The 27046-nt window shown below is 35.6% G+C and overlaps 1 protein-coding gene across 1 annotated transcript in view; it reads right to left on the reverse strand.

Moving 5' to 3' along the window:
- LOC138712054 (neurotrimin-like) overlaps positions 1 to 27046 on the reverse strand; it is a 236606-nt gene that overhangs the window by 63683 nt on the left and 145877 nt on the right. The window contains exons 5-6 of the mRNA XM_069843449.1: positions 26247 to 26384; positions 2082 to 2231 (exon numbers count right to left, since the gene is read on the reverse strand). Coding sequence (XP_069699550.1) covers positions 2082 to 2231; positions 26247 to 26384 — 288 coding nt within the window. The remainder of the gene's footprint in view (positions 1 to 2081; positions 2232 to 26246; positions 26385 to 27046) is intronic.

A 27046-nucleotide genomic window follows, 5' to 3' on the forward strand; every position in this document is an offset into this window, starting at 1 on the left:
CTTTACGAAAGCTAATCATCCCTGGATCTACCAGACGTGAGCATGGCCCGAGGCAGCGGTAGGTCGGTCACACGGATACACTGCGACTTGGTGTTCGAGAGTTGTATTGTGACGTGGCAGCAAGGCGATGGCGGCCCCGAACGTGCCGCAATATCGCGTCGCGTCCCATTAGAGCCGAGATGGATTCGTCCCGCGCGTGGACATTGTACGAGACCAGCGCCCGGCAAACTAAGACAAATTGCACTCCCAAACATACTGCTGGCCGTTATTAATAACGACTGGAAATGCACGTATTGTTCTAGGAAGTGACCCAACCGCGGAGGACAGTATTGCTATTATTATTATTATTATTATTACTATTATTATTATTATTATTATTATTATTATTATTACTACTACTATCATTATTATTGTCCCGCGCCGTGGCGTTGTGCTCTAAAGCATCCTGCCTAGGACTCGCGTTACGGAATACGCGCTGGGTCGAGTCCTCATGAGGGAAGAAATTTTCTCATGAAATTTCGGCCAGTGTATGGAACCGGTGTCCACCCACCATCGTGATGCACTTGAGGAGCTACGATAGGTAGCGAAATCCGATTGCGAAAGCCAGCTATAATGGCTGGAGGGATCATCGTGCCAACCACACGGTACATCCATTCTGGTTGGATGATCGTCCACCTCTGCTTCGGTATGTGAACCTGAGGCCAGCAGCCGGCTGGTAGGTCTGGGCCCTTCAAGGACTATAGCACCACGGATTATTACTACCATTGTTATTAATTGTAGTATTATTATCATCATTATCATTTATATTATTATTATTATTATTATTATTATTATTATTATTATTTAATAATTCTTCACTTAACATATTTAGGAACATTAAATCCACGTTTTTGAGATGGGCAGGGCATGTAGCACGTGTGGGTAAGTGCAGAAATGCATATAAAGTGATAGAAGACCTGAAGGAAAAAGACCTTTGGAAAGACCGAGACGTATGTACTTGGATAAGAGGATAATATTAAAATGGATTTGATGGAAGTGAGATATGATGCTAGGGACTGGATTAATCTTGCTCAGGATTGGGACCGATGGCGGACTTATGTCAGGGAGACAATGAACCTCCCGATTCTTTAAAAGCCATTAATTTGTAAGTAAGTATTATTATTTAATATCAGGTTTTACAATGTTCTGGGATATCTTCCTGTGCCCATTTTCAGAATTCTATAGCTTTCATCCAATCTTGTCTATTCTCCCTTGCCCCTATCTTCCAGTCCGCTTTGTCTCATTGTTATTGCTTGTATCAATGCCAATTTGACCTTTCCTCCTTTTCCAGTTGTAATCCAGTTCTTCGGCAATCTATCTTCTGCCATCCTCTTCATATGACCAAGCCATCTTAATTGTTTTGTTTTGATACATTCAACGAGATATCCTTCGTTACATATACGTATATATGTAATATATAGTTAAATTTTCTGAACTGAAGGTGAAATTAAGTGCCCTATAACACCAATGTTATATTTGTTTATTTAACGACCCATTATCTCAGGAAGGTCACATCAATTAGATAATCAAGTTCCAGCCTTACCCCACAGATAGAAGTAACATAGTGTTAAGTTCGGTGATAGTGGTAATCGATTTAAGAAAGCTAGGTTAGGTACTTTTTTGAGGCACGTCCAATCCACCAGCGTAGAAAAACTTTATTCAGATGCCTCTGAACATTGTTATAAAAATTAAGGGAGGAAGGCATCTTACTGAAAGATTTGTTACGTTACATTATTCAAATTTATAAAAAATATGGCACTGTGAATCTATAAAGATCGTTTTCAATCACGATGTATTATAATGAGTTACGAATTATATATAAGCTATGTAGCCTACATATACTTTTTTATCTCAAATTTACTTGCATCTAGTGATTGTGTAAAAATAAATGGCATGAAAACTGTCTCAAAAGAATTAACCACTTTTTAATGATATTCAAATGTAACGAATTATTTTTAAGTTACAGTATGGTGTGATATGACCCCTTTCAGTAGAATGATAATCAGAATGCGGTCTAGGTGGTAAAAAATGCAAGAACTTACTGTAGAGCTTGATGCTGCCATCGGTGTCTCCCAGCGAGTTCTTGGAGACGCACTTATATGATCCGAAGTCCGACGGTCCCACAGATCGGATCGTCAGCTTCATGTGCACCTTGTAGGCGTTGTCTAGCAGTACAGGCTCGTATTTGCCTCCTGCAAGCAACAGTTTGCATGTTAAGTTGAGTTTAAATATTAAAGGCATCGGATAATCAATAATCCATTAAGAGGATTTTGAGTAAACCTGCATAACGTCGTTGAATCAAAGCATCGTAATATTCTCTGAAATTAACTGTATGATTATACAATAATGGCGGGAAATACGCAAGGCTTATTTCCCTACTACTACTAATTCCAATATCTGCAAAGTTAGTAATCTTAACATCAGCTACTCTATGGATCTCCATGGTCTGCTAATAGGAATAAATAAAAGAAAAACTTACGACAACAAATACAAGTATTTCGGTCATTAAAAATGTTTGGCAACTCTTAGATTAAAATTTAAAAAATATTCAAAATTTCATAATTAAATATCTTAAAAATAATCTCCTTCAGTTTGCACCCATCGCTACGCCTTTGGAAGGCGGCGGATAATACCATCAACAGCAACATTTTGTTCTGAGCTTCTATTAATTGTTTGCTCTAACAATTGGAATATTTCTCTCAAGCATACTCATTTCAGTGCTTCTTTCATCGTATGGCAAAGGTCGTGGTTGTGGGAACTCATATCCACAGAAAAGGAAGAATGTTGTAGAATTTAGAATTTCCCAGTTCCACCTGTTAAGTAAATTATCGTAACCACTAGTGCAGCCACGTGACAACGAATACTATAGTGAAGCACAAAGGAAAGGGTACTTAAGAGAGTTCCGCGTTTCCGATGCGTCCATACGAAAAAAATTGAAGTTTGCTGTATTAGAATTTAATGCACATGAAACATTTTGATTACATCACTAATTTGCATTATTAAAATAAAATTAACTTTCAAACTAGCAGTCCGAATGAGTTCAAAATTTGTACAAACATTGTTCTTAAAGCATCTAACCAACTTATAAAAAATGATATAAATGGGATTAAAATTGTAAAAATTTCAGAACTCAATATTATTGTCCCTGAAAGTACAGAACATCTTGACTTAGAGGCCTAAAAAGGCGAAGAAAGAGTGTGAGGGCGAACAGACCTAGGGGATGCATCGTTAGTTGGTGGTAATGATGATGAAGATGAAAATGAAGAAGAAGAAGAAGAAGTAGAAGAAGAAGACGAAGAAGAACAGCACATTCATATGAAATAAGTGGGAGAATGAAACAAGAATATTTCTTTACTTTCTAGGGCTAAGAAATGAGATCTGCAGTATTTCAAAGCGAGGAATATAAATTTCGATTCCTAAAATTTGTATTGCTGATAAAATAGAAGGGAAACATCGAACTCTGCGAGCTGATTCATACCATAAAGAGCCAATCTTGTTCACAATCACAGAGAATATCACCATGTGACATATTCCTCTTGCTACCAATATGAAAATTATGCTAAACAGATGCTCCGTTACGTTCATAAATTCGCAGACGTATAGAATTCCGTTCTTTTATCTACGTAAGAGAATATATGTGAACATCTTCGATGCGAACGGTATGAAAAATTCATCAGACAGGGTTCTAGAATGACGCATTTATTTTGTAAATGGCTCCACAGTCGAAGAGACAATAAATATTGAAGAGCTTCTACATTTCAGAGAATGGAAACATCTCACACCTTTCTTACGAAATTGCCTTTGGAAATTTTTACAGACGAATGTCTGGAGCGTCAATTCGACGTGATAGTATTAACTTATGTATTATAACATAAAATACAAGCTTTGAATTTTGTCTTTCTAAATTGCGACGATGTTATGTACATACGAAAGTAAATCAGTTAACTACTTGACCTGCAGAAATAAATCACACTGTCTGCAGAAAATGTAACACACATCCATCCTTCAATAAATAATGATAATATATAAATAAGCGGATGCATGGGAAATTATTTTCTTACATTAAATGACCTGTTCTGACTGTGACTCTGTTATTAACTGAAGGTCTACTTTTCGAATTCCGACAGTACCTATTCGAAATGAATGGCACCTATTATTCCGAGAACCCATGATCTAAAAATGTGACAATGGGGAGAACTGAATTCAGTATGATAAATTCTCACCAAGGGCTCGATTCTTTATACATACTGTAGATTTGGGAGTAAATAAACGACTCTATGTAGATTTCTTCCATAGTATTGTGGTTTCCTGACTGAAAACGTTCCAAAGTAGAGGGAAAAAAGCGAAAAAAAAATTAACTAAAACAAGCTCAAAATTAAACAAAAATAAATAAAATTCAATCACATATTTCCATGCAAAAGAATAACAAAAAAAAATGAGGCATATGTAAAATAAATCCCGTAAGAAATTAAACCCAAATTAAATACATTACAAACATTTAGACAAACCAAACTATTGTAAAGGAATTGAATAAATCGTAATTAAGAGATAAGCTCAAACCAAAAAAATATCCTTATTAAATTTAAAAAGCATGAAAAACAGTAAGAAATGAAATAAATTAACCTAAAATAGGGAAGGAAATCCAAGCTAATAAACCAAGCAAAACTAATCCAAATTAGCAAAACAAATAACGAACGATATCTAAATCAATGAAATATGGGAGAACTCTAGTGAAAATTGTAACTTTTACAATTTTTACCGGATTTTAATGAAATTCATACCGCTGAAGGAATGTAATAAATAAACATTCTGTGCAAAATTTCAGTTTAATTGGACAAACGGTTTCTGAGTCATCAACATTTTTATTATGATATGATATGATATGCAAATTCGAAATGCTCTACGTCAATCAGATTTTCAGTATAGGCCGTAAAATTTTCTTTCCTACTTTATTGTACACTTATTAATAATTCCAAGTTGCCATTTCAAATTTCAATCACTTTATGTTGAAATAAAAAAATAGTATTTATGTGCTGTCCATTCGGCTGAAAATTTTGCATATTTTGATATTTAGCAACCATTAACGAGAGTACTTTTAATTCTACATAAAGAGTCTAAACTACACTTTTTAAGCAACTTTCGAAGTGTGTGTCTTCCAAATTTGAAAACAATCAGATGAAAATTATATGTCACAGAGCATTTTGTAGGTATGAAACTGTAGTTTTGAGATATAGGCAATTTTTTTTAAATAAGACGAGTATATAATGTAGTTACATAACTAGAACACCCCAGCACCATATGTTTGGCCTTCCTTTTTCTTTTCTTTCTTTTCTGCTGCGCCTCTGTTCAATTTCCTAGTTCGTCGTGCCCTTTTTTGTTTCTCTGCCCTTTTTCATTCACTCATATGACTACGCTTTCTGTCCCGCCTAGCCAGAATATTCATTGCTACCTATGTCAATTTCTCCTCCCCAATTGTTATTTTTAAAAGTTGAATTTGCAGACACCCCATATTAAATTCAGCAACTGCAGTTTTGATTTTTGAGACAAATGTGCCTTTAGGACATTTTCTCCATATAAGAGAATGGACACACTCATTTGCATTTTGGGTAGCACCACGTGTACATTTGCTCAACAGTTCAGGACTGGATAGACTTTCGTAAAGGGAACAATTTTTATAGTGTTGCTTCTGATAAGTGGAATTTCATTTTCTGGTGACTATGAGGCTCCTCTGCCTTTGCCTCATCTGTCATGATGAGGCTTTTCATCTGTTGACACTGAATGTGCCAAGGTTGCAACAATTCCCCTCCGCATTGCACTGACATCAGGCATCCCATTTACAATTGAAGGGTTCAGAGCCATAGTGGGCCAAGCGCCATTTATTAAAAACGGAGAAAACAAAAGTTAAAATAAAGTGATTACTAGAGAGCGGAATTTTAGGCTCTAAAAAGTGGCATTTTAGGCGCCTAAAATAGCCTGTTAAACTACTTTATTTAGGCTTTATAAAATAAAATATAGGCTTTTTTTGTTAAAGACTGTCCCTAATATAACAGTGCTTTTCATTCACCAATCACATTTCCATAGTTTGCTTCACAGTAGATGATCAGCATCTACTGTGGCTATTGTGTCGCTCACTGCTGTACTTAAAGGGGTTGTTATCTGTCTTGGAATGTAAGAGAATGATTATTCGGATACAACTCAGCGAGTTTGTGTTAAATTGCTGAAAGACAGAGGTAGATATAATAATAATAATAATAATAATAATAATAATAATAATAATAATAATAATAATAATAATAATAATTTGTCCTGCAGGAATTACTTTACATGCCAGTAAATCTACTGACATGAGCCTGTCACATTTAAGCACACTTAAATGCCATTGACCTGGGTCGGGATCGAACCGGAAACCTCGAGCACAGAAGGCCAACGCTATACCGACTACGCTACCCAGGCCGACTGAAAGTTGGAATTTTAGGTTTTAAAGATTGTAAGAATGAGAAGGGGTGGCCCGGAGGTACTTCTCTATTATGTTCTTCACTGCTAGAAAGGAGTTGTTATCCGTCTTGGAATGTAAACGGTACAGGATGTTAAGAAAAATAGTAAACAGTTATGAAAAATAATGCAAACATTAAAAAAAAAAAATAGGCAGTAACGTCGAAATTGGCATTTTAAGCACTAAAAAATCCCTTTATTTATACCTAATTTCCATGAAAAATGTAAATATTAAATATCCAGCCCGTATACATCAAGGAATAAGAAAGGGTTTTTGCCTAAATTCCGCTCTCTAGTGATTCCCATAATTTAACGAAACATATAGCAAGTAAGATAAAGTATGCACATTAAAATTCAGTGATATGTCAATTTCCATTAAATTATGGTATTTACTTAACTTTAACCCTTGCTTTCTGCGTTTTTAATAAATGGCGTTTGGACCGCTATGGCTCTGAACCCTTCAATTGCAGCCCTATAATAATTTTATCAGTGCAGAAATGGCATTTAATTTTCCAAATCCCCGCCCGCCAAGAGTAACACCTTGAGATTTATTTTCTGTTACTAAATTTCTCAAGCCAGTGCCCGTTCTCTTTGCAACATGATTGATGCATTCCTCTTTACTTATTTCAACATCTGCTCTATACACAGCCAATTTTGACAAATGCTGATATGTTTTCTCATCCCCATCGGAAAGTATTGCAGTGTATCGCATGCTACATTCTTTTTCAGACCCCAACCATAACCTCTCTACTGCAATCATCTCCATAGCATTGGAGCTACCTACTGTATGTAATTTTTGTTGCACTCCCCAGATTTTTCATGACCATCTAGCCAAAATCTGTATTCTGGAGAATTTTGAACTAGATCAGGAGCAGTGAAAAAACATGCATGGCAAAATTTTGAAAGTACCACATAATCAACAACTAGGCCTGTCAATACATCTATTACTAACCCTACACCATACAGTGAAATATGGCCACGTTTATGCCAGGTACAATCATATGACACTGTTATATACAATACATTGTTTTTTTAGGTTATTTTACGACGCTTTATCAACAGCTTAGGTTATTTAGCGTCTGAATGAAATGAAGGTGATAATGCCGGCGAAAGTTACCCAACATTTGCTCATATTGGGTTGAGGGAAACCCCCGGAAAAAACCTCAACCAGATCACTTACCCCGACCGGGAATCGAACCTGGGCCACCTGGTTTCGCGGCTAGACGCGCTAACCGTTACTCCGCAGGTGTGGACACTACATTGTTGGATTTCAGTGTAGGATCATATACTTCATGAGCTTGTCGTACTGCTCTGCGAGACTGGAAGAGGATTTTTTGGTTATAGCAATCAGTTTCTTCCAGTGGCGTGGATTCTGGGTAGGCTAGGTCTGCTGCGCCTACCCAGACAGACAGGAAGAAATTTATTAAATTTGTATTTAAAAGTAATACTGTTAATTTAAGAAAGTCTGCAGAGTCCTTAACTAATTTCAGCAAATTTTGGCTTGGCATCCTATTTTCATTTCCTTTTGGCTGGTACTGTACGTCGCATTTGAATTGTTGTCCGCTGTGTGCGTGCCCTCGCGTCATCTTTCGTCACTGGAGAGTTGGGCAGCTTGGCTTGCTGAGACTACCTGGCCCTGCAGTGAGCGTAGTGTTTCCCTTCATAGTCAGTACATTAGAACAGCTGGCGCATGCGCCCTGATTTACGTGTCTTGCCCATTGCCGTAATACGTTAGGCTGGTAGGCGCTAATGAAAGCGCTTTTGGTGATGAAATTACTGTATTATAGTGTTTATTTGAACTTCTAGTGGTAAAGTGAGTGTGTTATAGAGTTTATTTAAACGAAGTGAGGTATAACTAGTGCGATATTGTTGTAATATGGCAGAAGATCACTGTATAATTGAACAGATTTTTAAAAAGCCTTTCGGTTGTAGATCATTTAACGAAAAAGTTGAAATTGTAACTGTGGGGGGAAGACCAATGCCGGCGCTTCCGAACTTAAAGTTTTTACATAAAGAAAAGAGTAGAGAATATTTACGCTATTTCAATGTGAACCAATATGTGAAAACTAATTGGCTAACCGGATGCAGTCATCTCAATAAATTATTTTGCTGGCCATGCTTATTATTTTGTAACGAACAAAGTGTGTGGAACAAAGAGGGTTATAATAATTTAAATACCGTGAATTGCTGGTGGACTTTTTTAAAAATATGCTCAACAACTCATCAGACTAGGAAAGTGAAACTGTTGCTTTTGCGCGTGGATATTTGTCTTTCCTTTCAGAGTTTGAGACCAAATTTCTTCTAAATGTGTTATCAAAGATCTATGCATACACTGACATTCTGTACAACATTCTTCAGACGAAGCATTTGAATATTCTGTATTGTGTAGAAAAGATTAATGAAACAAAAAGTACTATTCTACATGGGAGAGACAGATTTTATGCATTATGGAGTGATGTTTGTAATGAAGTCGAATGTGAAGAAGTGCCGCGAAAAAGAAAATGCCTGGAAAATGATGTCATAAAATACAGGAGAATATTTTTTGAAATAATAGACAATGTCACAAACCATATTACAGATAGGTTTGGAAATCTCCCTCAGTTGGAATTTATTTCATTGCTTGATCCAACCAAAATTCAGTCTTATAAATTAAATCTTCCTAATTCCGCTCTGGATGCGCTGAATGTAAAGCACAGTGCAATGTTTGATATAGTTCGTCTAAAAATGAATTGACAGTCCTATATTCAATGGAAGAGTTTCGTGGAAAATACCCTCATGAACTGGTGACACATTTAAAATCAAAACAACTCCACACAGCATTTGTCGAATTGTACAAATTGACCCTGCTGGTTTTGACCATACCAAGCACATCTGCATCTGCTGAGAGGTCATTATCTGCCCTCAAACGGATTAAATAATTTCAAAGATCAACTCAAGGGCAAGAAAGATTGAGCAGTCTAGCCTTGATGTCCATTGAGAAGAAAAAGCTCAAAGAAATCCTAAAATCCCCTACATTCCACAGCGATGTCATTGAGGAGTTTTCTAAAAAGGAACGCAGAATGGAGTTCACCTTCAAGTAAATAAGATATGATTTATTTAATTACTAATTTATTTTATCATTAGTTTCCGGAGGTTTCTGTTTTCTTACCCTCCTTCTGGCTGCTGCTCTGGTTTGATCTCAGAACTCACTAAAATTATATCAAATTATCAATATGTTCGAGATATTGTAAGTTGTATACCATGTAGCATGCAAACATGAAGAGCGTACCCTAATGCAATAGGATCTGCACGCCACTGGTTTATTCAGCAATTTTATGTAGATGACTTTGATATGTACAGTTTCCCTGGAAAAGGATGAGACGATTGAATATTCCTAAGTCTCAGATGTAAGACACTGCGCATGATCGGAGACCAGAGCACCGATATACAAGATAACGAATATTGAGTTACTTAAATTCAGGCTATTTGGTTTGTTACTAGCATCGTTCCGAAATTCAATTAAAAAACTGCAAAAAATATGAAAATATTACGTAAATAAAAGATAAATATATACATAAATCATGTAGTTAAATCGACAATGGACCTTCATGATTAGATCGACACTCCGCACAGAAAGGAAAGCTTTCATGTCGTTTCCAAAGCTCAGACGGTAAGACTTCTGCGTGTTGTGTAGAAGAGTGCGAGTTCGATTCTTAGTCTACACAACATTTTTTTTTTGTCTAAATAACGTTGAAATAGCTAAGTCACGTTGAAATATAGTTTTACAAAGTCCTGAGATTAAGTGTTAATGATCGCAAACAATACAAAATTACAAGTTATAATATTATAAACGTTAATCTAATGAATGCATTTATACACACACATATATACAATGTAAATGCATATATATTAAAAACTAACAATTAAAATGAAATTTAAAAAAAAATATAATAATAGACAAACTTTTACAAAGGTTTAGAGTCCTTAGGCTATGTCATTTGTTGAGTAATTATTACAATAATTTATTAATAGCTTTCCCATATGTGTAAGAAATGCACTCGCAAAAAACAATTTTTGTTAAAATTATGGCTTTGGATTATTTCATTCTCACCCCTGCAGTTAATTTTAACTATTTTATCTACGTGTTTGCATTCAATTTTATTCATGTTATGATTGAATGTATAAGCACTGTTGCAGTTATTGACTAATTACATATATTAATAATAATTATTAAATACATCTGTTAAGTAACCAATTGCAGTATCTTTTGCAAAATCTTGAATGTTTAAGTTGTCAATAATATTTCTGTACTATATATTATAATACGTTAAAAGAATTTGCAATAGATTTGGGATCCTCTACTTTATAATCATTGGTTTTAATGAAAAAATATTTTCTTTCTTAGGATATCTACAAGTTTAAATTTAATAATATTACGAATAGGTTTAATTGCATTATCTGAATTTTGTACTTTTCGACTCAAATATATTCTATTTCCCTCTTTCATAATTTTTGATAAATTACACTGTACTTCTTGCAGTATTTAAGAACATGAAGATCATTACATTGCAACTCATTACATATAGATTCTTCTTTTTAACACATGAGATTTTGAAGTCCCTGCGTTATCTACATGTTTTAACTTTTGAATTTTTTCACAACATTGAGTGGAGAACATCCACTGAAGTGATTATGAAATTAAGTGAAAAATTCAATATATTTACTCTTAATATCAGTAGTACCAGTATCATATATGTTTTTCCAAGATTCATTTTGTAGACATAAATGTAAATAATCACTAGATACAGCAATTACGATCCTTTCTTAGTTTTTAAATTAATATTTTGAAATTGTTCAGTGACATTGGAAACACATAGGATTTGTTTATCATGGTCAGACAAGCCATTGATTATAGGTTCTGTCGAATAGGAATTCAGTCTAATTCTGTGTACAAAACGTTTATCAATGGCTGTGTTACTTCAGCTTGTATGCTATGGGAAAATGATCCTACGAATAAGGTTTCCAGTTTCAAGGAGTGAATTTAATTTACTTTTACGGAAAAGTTCCGAGAGATAATCTATGTTTATGTCACTACAGATCACAAATTCCATATGAGATTTTTAAAGTCTTTTCTTTACAAATTCAATGTTGGCTATAAATATTAATAAATAATGTAAGAAATATGAATGATTGTAGTTATAAGTCTGATTTACATTATAAAAAGCAAGAAGTTACATTCCTCGGCAAGATTCGAACTTTCGATATTTGGTGTTGTCGTCCAACGCACAACCACGGACCTATTCAATGCTTATGTTAATAACATACAATTTAGCTGTAGCAATGTGGTGTCATAACTTGGGTTTTGTTTATTTAATGTAATTAGATTTAATTTGATTAGTTTCGCAACAATTGGACTTCCTGTTATATCCTGTTATTTAGATATTTAATTTAGGGTTGATTTATTAACTCTTACTATGCAAGATGCCTCTTATTTCAATAATTCTATATCATGTTAAATAGTCATTGTCTACACTAAAGTATTATCGTCATCTCTCATGTCTCATCGTAATGGCGAACCGACGTGACATGAGACAGGGAGTTATAGCTCTAGTTGAGGCTGGATATGGGGCTAGATCTGCTGGCCGTTTGGTCGGTGTTCCTGGAAGTACAGCCGCGAGATGGGTTCATCGTTACCAAAATTTTGGGGAGGTCGAAAATCGCCCTATTCCTGGGCGTCCGCGGATTTCTTCATTGGAAGAGGATGCTCTTTTATTCGAGACAGTTCGACAGGACCCCTTTCTGACTGCTAACGAAATAAGAGCAGCATCTAACTTTCCCGGCTCTTCACAGACTGTGATCAGCAGGTTGAGGAACCGCGGTATTAGGAGCCGGAGGGCTGCGCAAATGGAAATATTGGGGGAAGCACATGCTGTCGACCGTCTTGCCTTCGCTACCAATCGAGTGGATTTCGATTGGAGAAATGTAATTTTCTCCGACGAAACAACCATCTCGAGTGATTACGAAGGTCCTGTCCGTGTCTATCGTGAGGATGGTCTTCGACATGATCAGCGCTATGTGGACCGACGTGAAAGATCGGGGCACTTTAGCATATCGTGTTGGGGGTGGATGTCTTACGATGGACCTGGCATTATAGAACGCATCGATGGCCGGTTTAGTGCGGGAAGTTACGAGCACATTCTGGAAAATATATTCCTTCCCTCCGCCCGAGAACGTTTTCCCGAAGGAACATTGCTCTTCCAGCAGGATAACCATCCCGTGCACTATGCTGCAAGCATTCAAAGATGGTTTCAAAGGAGACCCGAGATCGAAATCATTAATTAGCCTCCGAAGTCACCTGATTTGAATGTCATCGAAAATTTATGGGCGGAATTGAAAAAGAGAAGGATAGCCACCTATGCCCACCGACGCCCTCGAAATCGAGACGAATTGTGGGATCAAGTTGTTGACACCTGGGAAGATCTCGCCGGGGATCAGAACTTATTCCACAATCTCGTGACATCCATGCCGGATCGACTTAGAGCTGTAATAGAAGCTGATGGCATGTGGACAAGATTTTAAGTTAACAGGTCTCTTTTTGTTTCTTATGATTTTTGTTTGAGGAAGAATACTTTTAACTTCCAAGTAAGATTTATTTTTTTTGACGAGGTTCAGCCCACTTATAAGACCCAGAAATTGGGCATAAATTATTCCATATTTTTCGACAAATTAGACAGTCGAGGAACTCTGAACAAATTAATTACACCTCAATAAAAAAAAAGTTTTACCTGGGATCGAACACGAGACGTTTCGGTTATACAATGGAACCGGCACGCTACTATATGAGCTACCGAGACAAGACAGTGACAGCAGCAGTCCAGAATGTAGATCCCTTAGCAGGCATTTGCCATTCGGTACAGTGAAGCAATGATATTTTGGGACTCGAGCTATGTTGTGAAATCCTGGCCTTAAATGGCAGTCTTCTTCGTGATCCTTATTCTGGTCCTTGTCCTTGTTGTGGTCCTTGTAACAATTCTTGTACTATCTGTCATGTTATGTATCCCTACGTCGATATCGAGTGAACCGCGCTGTAGAACTTTAACTTCCGACGACCAAGAATCGTCTCATTCTTTTTCAGGGTAACTGTACCAATTGAAATATATTTCATGCCAACCACAGAGCAGAATATCTGCATAGCAGAATAACCTGAACCAGTGCTAACAAAAGCCTCAACCATTATTTTATTTACTTCAAATGGTGGTCTCTTACTATCAGATTTTGTCTGTGGACTACTGAAGGTCTCACCACAGTTTGTACCACAGGCAATACATTTTACCACTAGTTTGGTTGCAAACCCCTTGTTCTCCCTCATTTGCAATTCTGAAGTGTTATTGCCACATTCATAACACTTCAGATTTTTTAACAGTTCACCCCACACATTTTTATGAACTAACAAATAATCTAAAGGAAATGCTTCCAATCTCACCTGCAGAAGTGGTTTCAAACATCTTTAGCTTTTCGGCGCTTGTTGATACAGAAGGGGATGACATTTCCTGAAGCTCATGGGCAGCAGATGGCCTTGCTTGACTATTAGGGAGGTTAGATACACCTGTCTGGGGTTGATAGAGGTTAGGTCTAGTTTCTGCAGCACACTGTTTTGCAAATTTGCATTTTACTGCTTGCAGCGCTTTTCGTGTCCTTTTGGAGGGGCGTTTTTTGTGGGCACAACTCCTAGATAATCTCTCCATGCTATAACTTCAACACAATAGTTATTAGAATGATCTACTGTAATTTAGGCCTAGACCCTACTAACTTTGCATGTATTACTAATACATATATACGCGAATCTTATAAATCATTTTAAATATAACTACAAAATACTATTTGAAAATAAATACGACTAAAACCACAGTCAGGGAATAAAATATTATAAACACGTTGAAATTATCTTACGTGCAACAAGCTGGCTCTCACACTTCGTAAACAGAAACAAACCGCGCCAACCGGAAGGAAACATGGAAAAGAACATCACTTCCTTCTTGCAACTGCAAGTAGTAGTGCCAGTACGCCACTAGATGGGAGAAGTGTATAGTTCTTCATATACTCTCACTAAAATCTGTTCGAAATTTGAAATATATCACACAGAATGTTGAGATATACGAACAACAGGGAACCACCCACTGCAGCGGACGTTTAAAGGAAGCGTACGGAGATTTAAATATGGCCGCTGGGTCTTTAAAATGGCAATATGTTAATATATGTAGTAGAAATGAATCGTCCATTAACCAAAGATAATATTTACGGCAAAAAAACAAATTTAGATTTTTTTTTCAGATTTTGACCAAATTTTCACCAAAGTTCCCCCTTACGAATGAAAGAAGTTAAAATAAACCAAACTTAGAAAATAAACCAGTTAGTTAATCACTTCTAATCGAATAAGAAAAAGCAAGAACACAACATTAATTATTTCCACTTTACACAATGAAACGTTCCGGGAATTGAATAGTAAGGCATCTGAATAAGGCACCTTTCAGCTGCCAAACTACTGCCCACAGTCACTTGCTGATATCAACTGTTGCAGTACTGAGTGCAATGACACACCTCTCTCTATTGTTGTTTTCACGTGATATCATAAGCGCACAACTGTCTATTGATAGACCGTAGCTGTTTCAGTTATATTTCTTCAATAATATTACATAAAATACATCTGATTTTTCCTTGTCCAACTCAATGGTAGTAACCTTGATATATTAAATCATAAACCAATAACAATATCAAGACAATGTAACAGGGAAAAATAATTTTATTCTTTACACAGCGCAACATGATTTTGTATCTTACTAATGCTAGGGCGATCAGACGTCCTCTTTGGTCCCGACATAATATCCTCCTTTTTAAGCCTTTACCCTAGGTCCGGGCGATTTAAAAAATAAATTAAGAAATGTCCTCCTTTTCGTAACTTGTATGTCTGATATTTTTAAATTATCTGATTTGACGCCTTTTTCAAGTAATTCTCCTGTAGGTGGCAGCAGCAGCATTCACAGAATATACTCTTTGGCAACGATCATAACTCTCTTTGCATACAAAGTAATATTAAATTCACATTTTGTGTAGTCTTTTTATATATTTTGATAATAATTATAGTTCCTTTGGCTTTCATATGTAGTTAACTGTAAAAAAATTTACATTTTGAAGTTTTATCGCAAGTATACTGTAATAAAATAGGTATTGACATAATTTTATGTATATATAAATCTAAGCCTAAATTTAAATAGGATAGATATTTTCTGTCCTCTTTAATATAGTTCCCTTAACTTTGATACGTAGCTAACTGTAAAAGCATTATTATTAAGTTATATCATATTATTTTTGTAGTATTAACATGCTTTTAAATATGATATAAACCTAAATCTGTACTGAAAATATTTTGTAAAAACATAGATATTGACGTAATTTATAGTATAATATAGGGCTAAACCTAAATCTAAGTACATATTTTCTGTCCTCTTTTTCGAACAATGTCCTCCTTTTTGAAGCTTTGCGTCCTCTTTTCTATCGAAGTGAATGTAGTCACCAGAGTGCTGCATTGGAGTTAAATCGCTCGCTTGAACTCGGTCAAGTGTCGCACCCTCGAGTGAGATACGATCGGTCGCGATACGCTCGTAATAAATAGAAGCACAGTACAAGGTCATCTCACCGACATGTCTTATCTTGTATGGAAGGCGACAGATAAGATACACGTATGTTTTGCTCACACGGTAAAAATAAGGCTTTATTTTCTGCGTTTATGACAAACTTTTAATGGAACAGTCTAATGGAACGTACCAAAACAGTAACATGAATTTATAAATAAAATAGTATGAAAGACTTCGATATACAATTATTATTGCTAATTAATAATTATTCAATATTGGATTTACCACATATATAATATGATAGGTCCATACATAGTGTTCCGCCTATATACTGCGACAATGTAGAAACGTTTTACAAAATATTATTGATATAGCAGTAGATTAATAACAATATTAGTACAGAGATAACGTCACAGGAAATATAATAAAACGAATAATCATGCTGCACAACTGTTACAGACACAAAGATTGGTACACTAATTATTAGAGTTTATTATTGATCTAAATGAGGGGTTGGAAAGCAATGGTGGATTGTCATGCAGAATAGCTGTACGTAACGATCCCACAAATAGGTTTTTTCTCTTCTCTCCTTCCTTCCACCTGAAGACGAAGGGAGAACCACCCTTCGAAACGTTGTGTCTTAATTTTTTGATTGTGACAACCAGCAATGGAAAAAGTCCAAACCCCTCGCCTAAACATTAAGAGTTTATTATTATTATTATTATTATTATTATTATTTTACTAGAAAACTTGATACATTCTTGCATTATCGTGATTGTGTTCACCGTTTATAATAATTACATTTACAACCAATAACATCTATCAGATGTGGCAAAAACAAAATCACTCCTGTGGGGGGGGGGAAATTACCTACAATATTTATATTACATTTTAAAGCAAGTTTTGTAGTTGTACTATGGAGAGGTTAGTTCAACACTGCAAAGTTTTGAAATGATAAACATCTATGATGTTACCACACAGTTCATAACTGTAACAAGAACGAATGTCTAGCGCTCAGCTTATACCGTTCGAGGATTTATCGCTCGTGATAATTTTACCCATCATGCATATGCGCTACCTATCGGATTATGCTATGAACTACTTGGCGGTCGAGCGAAAACGTCCGATGCAGACCTCTGGTAATCACCCTAACTAAGGGTACGTACACGTTGGAGCAACGATAAACGATAAGAGAAATGATCTACCCACGCTTTGGTATTATCAAAGAATCAAGTGTTCATATCAGAGCAACGAGGACGCGGGAAGCGAACATTTTGATTTATCAGTAGAAGATATTCTATGCATTCACTTAATGAAAGAAGATATATAGGAAATATCAGCTGCTAAGTTCAAGGTTAATATAAGTTAAATACGTACAAAATTAAACCCGTTTCTCATCCCAAAGATAGTATAAATTCGTTGTATTGTGATTGGTTCTTGTGATCACATAACATAGGACGAATAAATACACAACTGATCAATTTGTCAATATCTACAATAATTAATTTAATAAGCCGAAATAATAATAAATCGATTAATATTCGGATATATTGATAATCACTGGTATTTGTACAGATTAATATTATCTTAATCAGAGATCATATCAACGACAAGAGCGAAGAAAATGGAACTTTGCTTTTTCGTCGCTTTTATCGTGTATCTTCGCTTTTATCGTTACTCCAATATGCACACCTCAATGACAATGCATGCTTCAATTCTCTCTGATATAGCATAGCTGCTTCTTTTATCGTTTATCGTCGCTCCAACGTGTACGTAACCTAATGCGAAATAAGATACTTTAATGAATTCCAAAAATTGAAGAAAGATAAAATGTTGGCAAATTTAGTTAACATCTTACATAGTATATTTATAACGTTAATTAATATTAAATCAATGTGGAGCCAGAATTTTCAAGGGTCTGTAAATAGATCACTGGGCGTTAATGGGTTTAAGCACCTAGACAACCATTGAACCAACCGACAACTCAAACTACAGCCATATTTCTCGGCAGTCTAGAATGCAGAGTGTTATCGCTGTGATAGATGTAATTTGGCTTCCAGGGCATCGCCAAGTCCGCGCTGCACAAAGGCAATCGTAGCAATTGCCGGGCATTGTGCGCCGGCACGTGCAGCGAGAGGTGATTGCGCGCCGGGCCGGCCTGCAGATCGCTGTATGAATTTTACATCGCGCGACAATGCGGGGCAACGAGGCCGTCATCTGTCGCCTCAAATATTCATTGAGCGAATGGAGCTTGAGCACCAGGCCGACCAGGGCGCGAGCAGGTGGACAGAGGAGGGGGCTGAAGATTAGGAGGGGAGGAGAAAAGTTGATGGTTTAAAACGTGAAAATCTGTACTATAGACACTAATACGGTGAGAAGAGAAGAGAAGAGAAGAGAAGAGAAGAGAAGAGAAGAGAAGAGAAGAGAAGAGAAGAGAAGAGAAGAGAAGAGAAGAGAAGAGAATGCACTCTCAAAGAGAATATGTTTATATCTCTAGATAACATTCTCTATAGTAATGTCACAAGACGTCTGAGATTTTCCGATAAATCTACGAGAATTTATTTGGGAAATCTCATACCTCGAGTGACATTTATTAGGACTATTTCGTGAATAAAATAAAAATATAAATAATATATCCATAAAATTCGCTCAAAAATGTTAATAATAATTGTATATTTATGAATACTTAACCTATTCAGACATTGTGAAGTCGAAATAGATGAATAACGATTACTACAATCAAAAAAATTAATGTTATTCAGTAATGTCAATTGAGAAAAGCGAAATACAGGTTAAAAATGTTAATGACATGCACTGCGCTTTTCTCTTGTTATTATAACAAAAATACGTTTTAATTATCTGCTGAAATCATACTTTAATTCAAACATTTTATAGTATAATTAAAAATAACCTGATTAACACATTAATGAAATCAACAATTGTTATGAAGGAGTGTAATTTTCTTTAGATACAATGGACATGGAATTAGAAGATGAAGATATAGATGTGGAAATAGGATTTCGCAATTTTGTAGTACTATGGATTCATACTCATTGATTTACGTGGAAACAGTTGGCGACACTGATTAAACAAAAGAACGACCATGCGATAAATTGATAGTGATAAATCGAGCTGCAGAAATTATCGCGATATATGACTGTGATTGGTTGGAATTCAAAATTTCATTACACTTCATTGGCCGAAAATAGAATGACGTCATATAAACGAAATAATAAACATTAAAAAAATCCATGGCGCTACAGCCCATGAAGGGCCAAGACCTACCAGCCGGCTGCTGGCCTCACCTCCACATGCCGAAGCAGAGGTGGACGATCATCAAACCTGTATGAAGGTATCGTGTGGTTAGCACGATGATCCGCCCAGCGTTATAGCTGGTTTGCGAAACCGGATTTTCGCTATACCTATCGTAGCTCCCCAAGTGGATCACGATGCTGGGTGGGCACTGGTCCCATACACTGGCAGAAATTTCATGAGAAACTTTCTTCTCCCATTATGGCTCGAACCAGCGCGCATTCCGTAACGCCAGCCATAGGCAGGTTGCCTTAGACCGCGAAGCCACGGCGCGGGACTATATATAAACGAAATAGTCATATTAAATTATAACAATTCAAACAAATCAATGTTTCAATACATTGGTTTAAACATTTTACCTTATAAATGGAAGCTACTAATGAATAATTCTTCAAAATTAAATCTATTTTATAATATTCTGGAGTTGTTTTCTGTAAACCATAATCAACTACTGGCTATGAACATATTCCCTTCTAAACATTATCTACCCTTGATGTCAATTGAACTGAAAAATATCGTTCTGTAGCAACAGATTCCCTTCCAATTTACTAGTTACTGTATAAGTTATATAGTTAATGAGGGAAAAAGAGACGGAGGGTCATGTAAATCCCGTGTGCTCAAGCGTGCGATCTGGAGCCCTTTTATGCATACTATAACATAAGCTCTATTCAGAGCTGCTGCATACATAAATAAAAGAGATCGAAACGGGAGCAGCTTCGACAGCCATAAAACATTTCCTTGTTGACATGCAAGTTCGGCGTCATTTCTGGATCATTATTATTGTTATACACCCGAACAGCAATAGATGGTGTGGAACACAATCCATGTTCCCTTAGTAATATAGGCATATTTCCAATATGTTCGTAACAACAAACAGCATAATTATGTATTAATCTTGAAATCGAAGGATTATACAATCGAAGTCAATTATACTTCATACTGTTCCATCTCCAACTTCTAAAATTCATTTGATATCTATTTATAATGTAGATAATAAAAGTTCTTTTCTTCACGTAAAATTCTCAACATGACAGGTTTTTGAAGCTTTCCTTGTAAGTTCGATTTGTAACTAGTTAAATTGAATCCAAAGTATTTAAAATTTTGTACCTCTTAAATAATTTGGCTGTTTATAGCTATTTTAACTCTCGTTATAAATTTGCTCTCCATTGATAATACTTTTGTTTTACTGTGTGAAATTGTCATTTTATATTCCTTTAAAATATTGTCGAGTTTTGTTACATTGTACTGGAGATATCTTCATTACTAGTCGAAAGAACCTGATCGTCGGCAAAATATTGTTTTGAATTCAATATTTTTTACCAAGAGATATTGGGGTTTACTATAAGCAGTAAAATGAGCTGCTGCTAGGAAGTCAAAAGGAGGATTGCAATGGCCAAGGAAGCTTTTAAAAGAAATAGGAGCATTTTCTGCAGACTTCTGGTAAAAGAACAAAGGAAGTGACTGGTATAGTGCTTTGCATGGAGTGTGGCATTGTATGGGGGCAAAAACGTGGACATTACGACGAAGTGAAGAGAAGCGAATAGAAGCATTTAAAATGTGGATATGGAGAAGAATGGAACGTGTGAAGTGGACAGACAGAAAAAGAAATGAAGCTGTGTTTGAAAGAGTGGGTGAAGAAAGAATGATGTTGAAACTGATCAGGAAGAAGAAAAGGAATTGGTTGCGTCACTGGATGAGAAGAAACTGCCTACTAAAGGATGCACTGGAAGGAATGGTGAACGGACAAAAGTTCGGGGTAGAAAAAGATATCAGATGATAGACGACATTAAGATATATGGATCATATGAGGAAACGAAGAGGAAGGAAGAAAATAGGAAAGATTGGAGAATGCTGAGTTTGTAGTGAAAGACCTTCCCTTGGGCAGGACACTAAATAAAATGAAATAGGCATTATACTTTGTGTTTCTTGCCATTTTTTAAACGTTGTAATATATATGTCAAACAATAGACGAGACAGACCGCAGACTTGTCTAAAGCTTTTATTTGCATTTACAGTTAGTTCAGAGTCCCTTTTGTTCTGCCTCCCTGATCTTTATCTTTGTGTCATCGTACATAGATTTTATAAATGATATTAAATTTCCTTGTATATTATTATAGGCCTAATCCTCTAATATATTCCATTCCATAGCTTGGCCCTGTTTATAATAATAATAATAATAATAATAATAATAATAATAATAATAATAATAATATTGGCTTTATTTAACCAGGCAGACTTAAGACCGTAAGGCCTTCTCTTACACTCAACCAGGATTAAAACTTGCTAACGTAGTTGAACACACAACTGTATCGGATTTAAGTAATTACATACTGATACGATTTAGGTACATAATGAGATCAAAAGAGGTAGTTACATAGAATTAATTTCTATTATTTTTTATAAATTATTTACCTCATAAAATAAAAATAAGCAAAGTGGAATACATATTAATGTTGTTAGAATGAAATACGAATCACACAAAAACAGAAGCCGATAATTCAATAAAAAATGCACACAGTAAAAATAAAAAAAAACACACATTGGAATACATATTAGTATTAGGTTACAGGTAAGTAGGATTCACATAATTAAACCAGAAATCGACAATTGAATAAAATGTATACAATAAAAAAATATAGACTAATAATAAAAAGCAACACAGTGGAATACATATTGGTGTTAAGTGACAAATAAACACGATTTACATGATTATACAATAAAAATAAATGTAATGCAATACATTTCATTAAACATTTGCAGCGCGTTAAGTCTGGCAACTTTGCATAAGATATTTTTCTAATTGACATTTAAAAGAATTTTAGTTAAATTCAGGCGGCAGAGAATTCCAGTGACGAGAAGTAGCAACAGTGAAAGATGAAGAATAAAGAGATGATGTGTGGAGTGGTATTTCTAGCGTGTTATTATAGGCTATTGTGACCGAGTATTTAAGTTATGATAGCGGACAAATAAGTAGGAGAGGGAACAGAGGTGTGCAAAATTCGGTATAAGAGAGAAAGGGAACGTAACTTTCTCCTCTCATTTAATGTATAGGCTTTCACGTAATATAAGAAGAGGAGATTATAAAGGTAAATGATTATATTCTTAGCGTTTTTCTGTTAGTTGTTTTATTGTGACTATTACACTTTTACTACGTCACACTACTTTCGACCAATAAAACGGCACGAAAGGACGTCTTTCAACCAATCATGGCTGCTTATCGCACAATTTTATCGCGCCCCTAGCATTTGTTTAATTTCATCGCGTCCCTAGCATTTGTTTATTTTTATCACTACCCTAGCATTTGTTTCTTTGTTTGCCAACATTTCAAACTGCACTGGTCTGGCCGTCAAAAAACAGAAAATTACAAACCACTCCAGTCGATGCACATCACTTTCAAATATGACTCGCATTTTGGCATTCAAGAACAAGAATTAATAAAGATCACTGGTCATATATGAAGAGCACCATTCGGAAATCCTGAATGAGTTGAGGGATACACCATGTACACCAACGAGTTCACTTCTTTTACGCACACGTCCAATATAACATCAATTGAACCACCAACCACCAAAACATTCAAATTTGAAAATTGTACTTTCAATAATTGTTTCTTTTAAAATTATCCATGCTTATTTTTTATTTCATCATCGTTAATTAAAACGTTTCTTGTTTATTTCATCATCCCTAAATAAAAATTTTCTAACACTTGTTTATATTATTTAGGTTATGTTTGTTATAGCTTCTGCTATATGATATTATGGATAGTCACGTATCAGATATTGTTTAATACTAAGATTTATTGAAAATCATCTGTCAAGTGACGTTGATTACTGGGATCCGGATGATTGAAATGGTATGCAAATGTTTTAATAAAAATTAAACTGAATCAACAAAGCCTTCTTGACTAGTAACAGTCCACAGAGTTCAATGATGATTCCATAGTTGGCACAACTGATATCGGTAACAAGAAAACATTATCATAAGACACTACTGCCATCTAGCGTAATGTTGAGATGGTACAATAATACATTTGAAGACAGTTGTATTTTCGTAAGCCAATTAATATTTTGTTGTACACTTTGTTACTTCTAATCTTTATATAGCCTAGTTTCTTCTAATCGTGTAACAGTCAATTAAATCCAACTCGAGTTTTGATTTTCTCTAGATAAATCAAAACCTCTAGTGAGATTACTGTTGAATATTTCATAAATACATGATTTCCTTTGCGGAGTCTGAGCTAATATATATTTTTCGCTCTCCTTTTAATGTTTTGATAAGACATATTCCAAAATCGGGTGCCCAAGCACTATTGGGTCCCTCCGAAAGGTTCCGACTAATGCAGTGAGTGTCAGCCAGTCGATTTAAAACAATATTTAACATGCCGCGATATATCGCAAGTCTGTGTATATCCCCATAGCGAAAACAAAGAAATGACACATTTAACACTGAAAACTATTTGCTTTCAGAATGAACTTGCTAGGATAATATTTGTCGAGTTGTTTTATCATGAGAAAGCTTTCACATCACGTCCCGTTCTTTTTTATTTGAAACCGCGATAATCCGCAACGAAAATAAACCAAATAAATATATTAACACAGAGGGCTACAAAATTGTCAAGAGGCGTGGCGTTATTTGTTGGTTAGCACTCACGAATCAAATCCCTTGAAAATACACAATTCACGGGGCTTCGATGGACCTGACATCTATTTGTCAAAGCTGGAATCATCAACCGTGATGTACAGAACAACATAACATGAATACCACATCGGGCGACAGGCTGATGCCACACTGAGGCTATTACTTGCTGCGTCATCAAATTACACAACGCAATGCTTTTGAGATTCGTTTACCCTAGCTGAGTGGACAGAATGTGTGTCATTAGGTCAGAAATTTACACACAACGTGTATTATGAATTTTCAAAGAAAATGAAATTCATATTAGTTCTAGCCTAAATGAAATTAATATCAGGAATTCCTATGGAAACAAGTGAAGACGAGGCATGTATCGCAGAACTACGGTACGGTATGTCAATAGATACTGGTAATTTCTGAAGAGATTTCTGAAAAAAATTACAGTCAGTCGAGAGCTTATGACTACCAATTGATTACGATAACATTCTGTGACGAATATTTTTCACCCAATGTTTGACAAAATACTTTAAATTTGTTTAGAGTGTAGGATAGCATTTTTAAAAGAATTATGCGTTATGGAAGTTAATCTCGAACTGAAATCACATTAGGCCTACTGTATTTTAAGTATGAATTAAGATGTCTTTATAAAGATTATTTTACGACGCTTTATCAACAGCTTAGGTTATTTAGCTTCTGAATGTGATGAAGGTGATAATGCCGATGAAATGAATCCGGGGTCCAACACCGATAGTTACCCAGCATTTGCTCATATTGGGTTGAAGGAAAACCCCGGAAGAAACCTCAACCAGGTAACTCGTCCCGACCGGGAATCGAACCCGGGCCACCTGGTTTCGAGGCCAGACGCGCTTACCGTTACTCCACAGGTGTGGACTGTCTTTTGTAAAGAAGTTTTATTTATTACAAATGTTTCTTTTATGAATCTGGAGGTTCATTGCCACCCTACTATCATATCCCTTCTCCCTCAAATCCATTTAAATATTATCCTCCCATATACGTTTCGGTCTCCACAAAGATCTTTTTCCCTCCGGCGGCGTCCCAAGTAACACTCTACCTTATATGCATTTCTGGATTCGCCCATACGTGCTACATGCCCTGTCCATCTCAAACGTCTGGATTTAATGTTACTAATTATATAAGGTGAAGAATGCAATGCGTGCAGCTCTACGTTTTGTGACTTTCTCAATTCTACTGTAACTTTTTCGATTTAACATAAAATATGAAATAAAACTACAAAATGGGTGTAATGTGCTAGATAAACCTCTAAATATGCTTAATTGAACCTAAATTCTTAAAAACATGCATAATGCTTGAATTCATCCCTAAAATGCCAAAACACGCAAATATGTACTGAAAAAGTATAAATATTTCGACTCTTTAAGCCATGAGACTGGTGTTTACGAAGTTTGAGAAGTGTATAAAAACATTTGCATGGATATCCTGTCTTTAGTTTAATTGTTAAGTCGGAGTAGGCAGTAAGTCTAGTCGGTTGAGAATAATAAGAAGAAACAGAAATGAAATAACTTAATTCAAAGAATAAGACCGATTCTCTGCAATATCATGTAAACATATTTGATGACCTGAATTGACAAATATCCCAAGTCCAAAATTGACCGAATTTGACTTTTTATCTAACATGCCGTGAATTGCAGATGTAGGTTATCATCCTGTAGAAAGGAATATCCAAATCACGACTTTACGCATGTGTTACAAATATTTATTCCAATGCTCTCATATTGCAAGCCTATATAGCCTTTTTGTTCTCCTGAAAAATTTACTTCAATGGACTTACAATGTTTGTCAATTCAGCTTTTCATTTTTGTCAGTATGAAGCCTTCTATCGTATGTTAAGTTAAATCCAATGCACAACTTATGGTTTCAATCATAGTCTCCTCTTCAGATGTATTCATTATTGACGTCTGTGTTAACATGGTATCTGTGCTTCTACAAGGTTGTGGTAAGATGCTGTGTAAATCCAATCTCTTAGTGTAGAGGCGTGATATCAGATTTGTTTAGGGTTTTAATGTGAAACAATATATTATTATGAAGTGGTTTCGCTGTGAAAGCACTCTATTTGTTTTAATTATCTGATAAATAATAATATACTGTTAAATTCTACTGTTAAATTGTTGTACAACTTACCTTGAGCAATTATTTCCCCTCTCTCTCTCGTCCAATAGTTGATGGACTTGGGGTACGCTTCTGAATGGCACTCCAGTGTCATCTGCTGGCCTTCATGCGCACCAACTAATTGGTTTTGTATCCATATCATCGGGGGAACTAAAAGTAGGACACAACATATTGAATTATTTAACTAGATGTAAGTGCAAGACAAGACAACTTTGATTTTAGAAATTGTGTTACAATTGTGAATATGTTAGTTTTAATTATTATGTATATGTACTATTCTGTAAACTATTAAAAATAAATCTAAATCTAAGTCTTACTGAATTATTCTTGAATATAACTTCGTTCCCAAAAAATAAAATAATTAATTTATATACACTGTTGCTAGATATTAATTCAAACCAAATCACAGTGGTCACTTTTTGTGTGGTATCTGATGTAACTAGCTCTTGTAGTGACCACACTACAGGGTTCTTAACATATATGGCTGCCGTAGCACGGGGTTGGTTCCAGGGCGACAGGTCGAGCATCAGCCGGTAAAATGCTGTCTACAACGGCGGAAGCTGAATGGAGTATGAAACTTATGCTACATACGTTAAAAGTTTTCCTTTCGCCTGTATAAAAGCTTCATATCTTGAGAATAATATTTTGACACTCACTCGTCTAAGCTCATCAACTGAAATTCTTATTTCAGCTCAATATTAGCCCGGAATTCCTTTAATGTCTGCGGATTCGTGAGAAACCGTTAAAACTTTTCGTATTTTTCTCTGTAAAGGCTACTTTAAAACAGTTCTACTCGTTCTGTTCGAAGAGAG

This window comes from Periplaneta americana, chromosome 13, assembly GCF_040183065.1.
Source record: "Periplaneta americana isolate PAMFEO1 chromosome 13, P.americana_PAMFEO1_priV1, whole genome shotgun sequence".
Classification (NCBI taxonomy): Eukaryota; Metazoa; Arthropoda; class Insecta; order Blattodea; family Blattidae; genus Periplaneta; species Periplaneta americana.